Source organism: Empidonax traillii, unplaced genomic scaffold (genome assembly GCF_003031625.1).
Source record: "Empidonax traillii isolate 1590-97213 ecotype Southwest subspecies unplaced genomic scaffold, ASM303162v1 scaffold598:size422692, whole genome shotgun sequence".
Lineage (NCBI taxonomy): Eukaryota > Metazoa > Chordata > Aves > Passeriformes > Tyrannidae > Empidonax > Empidonax traillii.
In genome coordinates this window covers 379,733-388,437 of record NW_020955791.1, presented here as the reverse complement: position 1 = coordinate 388,437, position 8,705 = coordinate 379,733, and the positions used below count along the sequence as shown (strand labels likewise).

The following is an 8,705-nucleotide window of genomic DNA, read 5'->3' as shown; positions in this document are numbered from 1 at the left end:
AAAAAAAACAAACAACCCACTAATGAAAAAATAAAGTTCCAGAGAGGAGTCTGGAAAATAGCAAGGTATGGCGTGGTGGGCCAAAATTCAGGTCTGTCAGCTCTGCCCTTGAAGGTGCCCTTGAGCAGCTGCAGGACCCAGCCAGCCCTGGCGTGCTGGTGCCCCCTCCTGCTGGGCGATGGGTGTCTGCTGCCAACAGAGAAGTAGATCTCCCTTTGCAGGTCAGAAACAGCAGAGCAACTGCCCAGGAAATATTCCCCCTGCCCCAACCCTACAGAAAAATAACTGATTTTTTTTTTCTTTTTTTTTTTCAGATTTTCTGAAGATGTTCTCTTGCTTCCCTCACTCAAAGTCACGCCGAAGCAGAGCAGCTCAGTGTGTGTGTGAGAGGAGGAAGGTCTGTGTGTGCATGACAGAGAGAGGAAAAGCAGAGCAGGATGGAAAATGAATCACAGAAAGCTGACATGAGAAAAAAATCAAATTTGTGGAGAAATACAATTTTCCAATGACATCAGTGTTGTTTATAACCAGTTTGAAGCCGAGCTGCACCCCAGGGTTGAAATCAGTGCTTGTCCACAGCACAGAAAAGAGGAAAGGAAAAACAGAAATGAGTGAAGAGCAGGGAAGGAGAGAAAGGAAAAAGAGAAAACAGATTAGATTTTGGAAGGACAATGGTTATCCTGGCCTGGGACTTGAGTAAGCCCTGGATTGGGTGAGGTGCCCTTACAGAAGGGGTGGGTTTGGGCTCACAGACTCTGCAGAAGGGCCCATCTGCTGCCACCTGCATGCCCAGCACAACACCTCCCACTCCCATTAAAACCCTGAAACTGCAACTCCTGACGTGCTGCTTGTTACCTGCAGTAGCCAGCACTGCCACTTGCTTCTCTTTCTTATTTTCTCTTCTTATACACGAGGCTGAAAAGTGAAGAAAGAGACTGAGGAACAGTTTTCTCTGTTGAGAAACCAAACAGCTCTCTGTTTTTTAACCCTTCTCTCTCTTTACTTATAAACCTTTTTGACTCCAGATTATTGGCATGGGATCCAAGGAATAGACATAATCTGGTCTGCCCTGTGGCATGGGACCTGCCCTGGAGCTCCAGCCCATCAGCCTTGCCTACACAGAGTGAAAGAACCAAGCCTGCCACAGGTGTGGGAATGGGTCTGTGGGAGCAATCAGAAAAGAGACAACTTGGTTATTCCATGAGGAGCACCAAACCACCATCCTTACCTGTGCTGAAAACCAGAAAAAGACACAGAAATCCCAGGCTCATCTTCGCTGCCACATGCCAGCAGAACCACTGCATTATGGATGCTGACTTCCAGCAGGTGTGGCTGGTCTAGGAGAGAGAAATGCTCTTTTGGTGATGTTTGTGGTGGTGTGCAACTTTGTCCAGCCCTTGTCCCCGAATTATTTGACTATAGAAGAAATAGGAGACCTCTGTGATGCAGAGAAAGATTGATGGTGGAAATGGCAAAGAAACAGAAATCCCACAATCAGTATTTTCTGTATACGTGTGGGTGTCATGAGTAACTCTTGATTTTTGAGTTCTGCATAGCTGTGCCTTTTCTTGGGACTTGGTAAGGTTGGTGATACAACCTTCTTCTCTAACAGGATGACCTGTGCCTAAATGACACTGACATATCAGGTGCCTAAATCCTTTCTGTTAAAACAGGATAACATTTGCTTACTTTAAATTTCAGACCAGATATCGACTGAGCTTCTTTTGTGCAGAAATGTTGCTTGTCCTGTCATCCCTTGTCTTGTATTTCCGTAGTTATTGTCTAGGTTCTGTCCTGTGCTGCCTTGTCTATCTGCCTGGAAAGGATTAACGTTGCCTTTCTTCCTTTTAGAGAGCTCCTTTCCAGATTTCAAAGATGTAATTGAAGGTGGTTAGGGAAAAAAAGGTTTCTTTTCATGTTTCCCCTGTTTTTGTAGTATTGGAACATGCCAAATAACTCTGTAATTGTCAGAAAATGAGGTACCATATGAAAATTAGCAAAAGAAAAGTCCACTTTTTATTTTTAATATCCTCTTGGAATAGCTAATCTTGCAACTACACAGCAAATCATTATCGTGAAGATAATACTGTTTGATTAGCAAGCTATTATCATCATATTTAAAATATTTCTCATATTGAGCTCACTAGAGAATTACCACATTCTGAAAATGTGGTAATTTGTACTTAGTGGCTCTAAAGAGACTCTTCCCTGGGATGATGAAACAATACCAGGTATTTCTGTGTTTTAAGTGTCTGTATTTGCTTGTCTGATGAATCAAAAGTGCGTAAGTGCCAGCTCTGCTAATTCAGGCGAAGCTCTGAAAGCTTTCAGGCAGTTCATCCTATTGATTCAGCCCATCTGCCTAATCCTTTTCACTCAGCCCCAAGCCTGGACTCATCCATGGTTTCTGCACAGCATGTGCAGAGGACCAGGACTGAGGCAGAGAGAAAGCTTTGGCCGAATCTCAGTCCCCAAACTTTGTACTCCCTCACCTTCCTATGAGCTGGACTAATTTTGCATGGACAGGGTCCAGTGTCCCATGGACCGGTCTAGCACCAAAGAATCCTAAACTTGGCTCTTCTTGCAACAGTATTTGGGATCTGACAAACTACTAGACTACAAACCGTGAATATATCGCTGTCCTGAAAATCACAGAGCCTGCCACCCTGCCTGGCAAGCTATCCCAACTTCCACCCTCTGGTGTTACGAAGCTTGCTGGGACTTGTAACAGCTTTTTTTTCACTGATCTCTTGACTCTGTCCTTAGGGAAGACTAATATATTAGCTCAAGCCCACTCACATCCTGATGTGATGGAAGCAGTGGTGATTTAGTCTGCGTGGGGACAGGTGTAAATCTAATTCACATCTCTGGATTCTGCTCAAGTTTCATATTTTTTGTCCTTTTTGGTTTGATTGAGTGAAATAGAGAGGAGTTAGTGAGAGGTAGACCTCAGTGGAGCTGAGTATGAGTAAAAATCCACATTTCAAAGGTGCTGGGGAGAGAAGGCTTTGGGAGATGGAGAGTTGGGTGATCATGAAAAAGAGAGGTATGTAACTTCATTTGTTTTGGAGCAGGGGGTCTAGAGTGGCTGGTGCATCCAGTCCTGTTGAAGGGGAACTACTGGGTTGTGTCTTCGAGGTCAGAAATGGGTTGATGTGCTGGTTTATAAACAGAACATTATGAATTTGGATTGTACTATGAGAAGTGAGTGTCTCCTTGGCTCTGCAAACTTTGCATTAGGATGAGTCACGCCTCATGATGATGGTTCAGTGTTTATGGGCCACAGACCCTCTGAGCACGTTCCTCGTGACCTGTTCCCTGCACACAGCTGTGACCAGGCCAGTGCTGTCTCTTTGCTCACTGACCCAAGGGACATCAGCAGAAAACATGGCCAACAGAAGTGCTGCCACTGTACTGTCCCTGAGGTGTGAGGCTGCTTGGCTGGAGGGTCCCTGCAGCCCTGAAAGACCCCACACCTCTGCCCTTCATGAGGATTTTGTCTGCATGGCAGATAACCAGGAGGTGGGGGAAGAGGGCATCCCCTGCCCCATTTTCAGTCTGCCCCTGTAAATCAAAGGCCAGTACTCATCCAGAGTGAGAAATCTTAATTTCCAGGATCTTCTTGGAGAAACATTGGGTCACCAGTGAATCACATTTTGACTAATACTGAAATCCTTGATAAAAGCATTTTACAGACTGATGGGCAAACACAGCTGTTTTATGAAGGCTTTTAAGTGAAGTAGTAGATAGTAGATAATTTCCTGTCAATGATGTAACTTACTACTGATTTATTTAAGCTGGCTCGGAGTTTTTCATGGTGGTGGGACAGGGAAAAGTCATCTGACATCAGCAGGTGAGAGTAGGATCTAGAAAGAGCACATTCCTAAGAGACAGAGAAGAGGCAAGAGGATTAACACGGGAAAGGACCGTTTTACAAAGCGTTGAAAGAGAGAGAGAAAGAGGAAAAACAGCTGTAAAAGTACAAACAAAATAAAGTGAGATGCAAAGCTGTGCTTGGAAGCATCCTCTGCATATTTGGAGATGCTTTCTCGTTCACCTAAACTGTCAGATCCCTGCTGTCCTCCCTGCTGAGCTCCTCCTCCATGCTAACAAACACAATTTTCTCCACATATAATGCTGATTTCCAACAGGAATTCAGAGAAGGCATTAGTGTGGCCATGACACACTACAGACTCAACCAAGCAAAGCATCTAAGGACTGGGACAACAGACAAATATAATCTGGAAGGATGGATCGTAATAAGACAAATCTTGTTCTACTTCTAGCAAAGAAATATTAAATATTGTTGGTATAAAATGATGAAAAATCCTCCATTCATGGGAGTGTTTGTTTTGCCTGAATGCCAGATTTACCCCTGGCCAGTACAAGATGCTTAGAAAGAAATTGCAGATAAATCTTAATACTGGGGACATCACAACAGACTACCTTTGCTCCTCAGTTAGTAGAGGCTGATTCAATTTTGAAGCATTAGCTTTTAGCTGCTTCCCGAAATCTTCTTCCAGCATAAACCCTCTGAAATTTATGCTGTTTAAATTTCAAAGCCATGTGTGACAAAAATTCCTAGAACTGTTACTTGAAATACCTTATCTCTCAGCAATGTGAATATTAGTAATATTAACTCTTACCATACACGTCACATTTGCGTTGCTCTGCTTATTTGATATCCAATTTTCATTTATCACGGGCAAGTCTTTATTACTTTGTAACTGTATCTCTCTTGAAGTGACACTACCGTGATGACTGAAATACATGTCCAGATTGCAAATATGAAACCCTTTTTGTCCTCCATCTCAAAATCACAATTTCCATTTCAAACTACACTGCGATTCACAGGCACTGAAGGCACAGGTGCCACACAGCTGTGAGCAGAGAGACAAATCCCATAAACTGATTCAGAGAATGTTTTCCTTCCAAACATTTATCTGATACAGACTGAAGGTCAAGCCTTTGGTTATAAATTCTCCTTCACCTCTACTGGACATGATAATCCTCCTCTGTTTATTTTAAGCTGAATGATGTTAGTAGAATTCATCTTACTTGGAACTGTTGATCCAGAGTTCCCTGAACTGCTGAATAGGAGATTTTAATCCTGTTCAGATTACCTTTATACACTCATGAAGACCTCTTATTAAATACTTCTCTATTACTCTGCATTAACAGCAATCTGAAACCAATGTGTTTATTAGCTATGCTTCAGGAGAACTCATTTTAATGTGGCAGGTAACCATGAAGTTTGAATTGTTTCCATTTTTCCCGTACAAACAGAGTGCAATGAGATATCAAGTAGTTTCCTCGTGTCTTCACGCTTAACAGAGCAGAACAGAAGAGAACAAAGAAATACAAAAAGGAAAGACCTTGAGTATGAATTTCCTTACCTTCCTTCAGTTCCAACATCTAAGGGTCATCTCTCATTTTAAGCAGACCATCATGCACCAGCTCTAAAGAAATACTTCAAGTTAATGTGAAAATACGTCCGTGTTACAGCTGCATGCTTCATTACGTTGCTACAACTACTTTTTAAGTTCAGATTTATTTGTGTGAGAATGCAGTAAAATGCAATAAATACACATTTAATAAAAATAAATTTCATTTGCTACATTTCCACTGAGCGTTGATAGCACAGCTGAAATGGTTTCCTCCAAGTACGTGCGAAAACGCCAAGATCTGGAATAGTTAATATCAACTTACCTGACTTCTCTTGACAAAGATTGTAATCTTCAGAGCCTATATAAAACTGGAGGTTATTGCCAGGTCTTAATGAACACTTTGTGAAAAACTTTGAGTAGACAGGCTTGACAATCTTTCCCTAAAATCCTGTGAAAATTGTTATCTTAATCCCTGAAGGACTAACTAGAGGTAACACAATCATAAGCACACAAAGTGCCTGTTGAATCCTGCATGGAAAGGCTCTGTGGCAGGTCAGGTGGGTATTGGAAGCTCCTTTTGGCAGTAGAATTGAATTGTGGAGGATTTTTTTTTTCCCTTTTAAAGGAACAGCTCATCTTACTGTAGTCAGACCAACGCCACCTTTGATGGTGAGAGGTAGGCAAGGTTAAGCCCCTTTGGTAAAGCTTTAGCCACCCTTCAATTCAAACAAGGGACATTGTCAAGATGCCAGAGATGACACCAGAAGTGTATCTTAAGTGTGGAGCCTCAAAAGGAATAAAATGACAGTTAAAACAGAAAATTGCTTGGCATCACGGTGAAGTGATGAGGAAGGGAGAGAGAGATTGGGTCACAGCGATGACATAGCGCAATTTCAGTGATGCTGAGTGATTTTTAGCAATACCCAAGAGATGATCACTGTTGGAAACAGTGGATAATATTCTACTCCCATTTAATCTAGTGGACTGCAAGTGATTCCTCTGAAATCAGTGAGTTTAGATGCAAGCTGTTAAAAGCCAGTGGTTGTCCATTCAGTAGTTTTATCAGAAGCCACAGAACATTTCAGTTTGTGAAATAACGCACAACCTTGTAGCAATTAATAAAAGGAAAGATAAATGGATTCACAGTCAGTTTATGAAATAAAAAGTGCTTTAGTGATCAGGTTATGTGTGTGGTTGGGCTGTGTCTCTACCAGAAAATCCTTCCTTTACCAAGAACTTCAGAAGCTGGAAGGCAACTGCAGCCAGTTTAATAGAGCTGCAGCTGGTAAATAAGATGCTTAGACATGTCTGTGCACATGCATGCACAATCTTACCTTTGTTTTCTTTCACTCTGCCTTTCACAAAAAAGCCTTACGCAGTGGGATGTCATTGCATCTAAAGTGGTTTAATTCTATATGGAAGTTACTGGGTGTGATAAAAGGAAAAATTTTGTGACTCGTGACTAACTGCTGCAGCTTGAGGAATATGGAAACACCTTTTCTTTGACAAGACTTACTTTCACTGACTTAATTACCAGTTGCTCAATATCACATCAAGAAGACTGGGATGAAAGTCCTCTCTGTAACAGCTGACAAAACCAGGTAAAGACAGGAAGATGTGTGCACTGGGATCAGTTCCAGCCGTTTGATGTTTGGCTGTGAGGATAATTAGACTTTCAGCAGGTTTTTGCCTCGTGCTGCGTTTTACCCTGGGACTCTGTAATTTTAACTTTCCTCAGCTCAGGTGACCAGGGAGGGGGATATTGTTCAGCCCCAACTTTGACTCTTGGGGACAATGCTGTGTTCTCACTCAGAGCATCCCTCTGAGCAAGTAGCTTTCTCAGGAGTATAGTCTTTACATGACTTTTTTTTTTTCCAGCATCCCTTTGTGTGGCAGCACTGGGCCCATAATTAGCATCCCAAAATCCAGAACAGGAAAAGAAGACATTTTTAGTGTCTCTTAGTAACAGAGTTGTAATTCATATAAATTACTGAGTAAATGCATTCATCTGCTGAAGGTTAGGCACGTTAAGTCCCTGCTGATGCAATTCAAATACACATTCAATGAAATGCCTGTGGTTTATCTGTAAAAGAGAGGACAGCGTGGCATGATGTTCTGGTAAGGAGGGAGAAAACAGTCTGAGTGTTGGTGCTTTTTCTCTGTGGGCTGAGAGCACAGTGTGAAAGCAACGCATTATTTCTTCCTTCTGGCTTTTTCTTAAACTTCTAAACATGTTTTAAACACCACATCATAGCAATTATGATATGTGTGAGTGACTGCAAGGGCTCCAGACAGACGTTCTTGTGATGGCATCACCAACCAGCATCCCCTCCCACCTGCTCTGTCCTGGTCTGCCACTGTCCTCAGGTAGCACCACCCTCCACCCTGGCTGAGATATGAACCATCTGGGCCCTAAAAATGAGCTGTGGCACACGGAGTTCTGTAGTATCTACAGCACCTTGCAAACCGGTCTTATATGCCTGGTAGGAAAATGCATATCCAGCTGTGCCCTTCTCTCATCAGATGCTGATGTGCAAAGAGAAAGAAATGCTGTTTTTAAATGAACAAAGAAGCAAACCTAACCCAAGCTTACTCCAGAGGACTGAATTTTGTACACTTCATTATACTGTTATAAATGTTTCCTTGAAAGCATCTTTGAGTAATTGTTTAATAAACTTTGTTTAGAAAAGTATCAATCGTGTACATTCCATTTGTTCTGAAAAAGCCCGATTGCAGTTCAACACTCCCTGTTAGTCCTCTGCCATTACAATTTTACAAGATATTTAGTTTATATCTTAAGAAATTCACTAGCGCTATAAAGTTTATTTTCATCTGAATTTAATTTCACATGTTAGCAATGTTCTTCTATTTTATTTATTTATGCAAAAGTTTTACTAAGGATAATTATCTAAATGTAATTATGTTTATTTGTCTTTTTTTTTTTTTTTAGAATAATATTTCATCTCTTAAAACTATATGTAAAACCACAGGATCATTAAGATTGGAAAAGACCCCTAAGATCGTTGAGTCCAACCATTAACTCAGCACTGCCAAGTCTACCACTAAACCACTTCCCCAAGTGCCACATCTACACATTTTTAAAATGTCTCTTGGGATGGTGATTCCACCACTTCCCTGGGCAGCCTGCTCCAGTGCTTGGCAACCTTTTCACTGAAGAAATTGCTCCTAATATCAAATCTAACCTGCCCCGATGCAACTTGAGGCCATTTCCTCGTCCTATCACTTGTAATACATATAAACATATATTTATTCCCATTTGTAGAACTTTCAGAAAATATATTTAAAATTGCAAATAAT

General features: G+C 41.6%; 1 protein-coding gene across 1 annotated transcript in view; it reads right to left on the bottom strand.

The window, feature by feature from the left end:
* HHLA1 (HERV-H LTR-associating 1) overlaps nucleotides 1-1,304 on the bottom strand; it is a 17,154-nt gene extending 15,850 nt beyond the window's left edge. The window contains exons 1-2 of the mRNA XM_027898467.1: nucleotides 1,229-1,304; nucleotides 768-915 (exon numbers count right to left, since the gene is read on the bottom strand). Coding sequence (XP_027754268.1) covers nucleotides 768-915; nucleotides 1,229-1,304 — 224 coding nt within the window. The remainder of the gene's footprint in view (nucleotides 1-767; nucleotides 916-1,228) is intronic.
* Nucleotides 1,305-8,705: the final 7,401 nt, after the last annotated feature.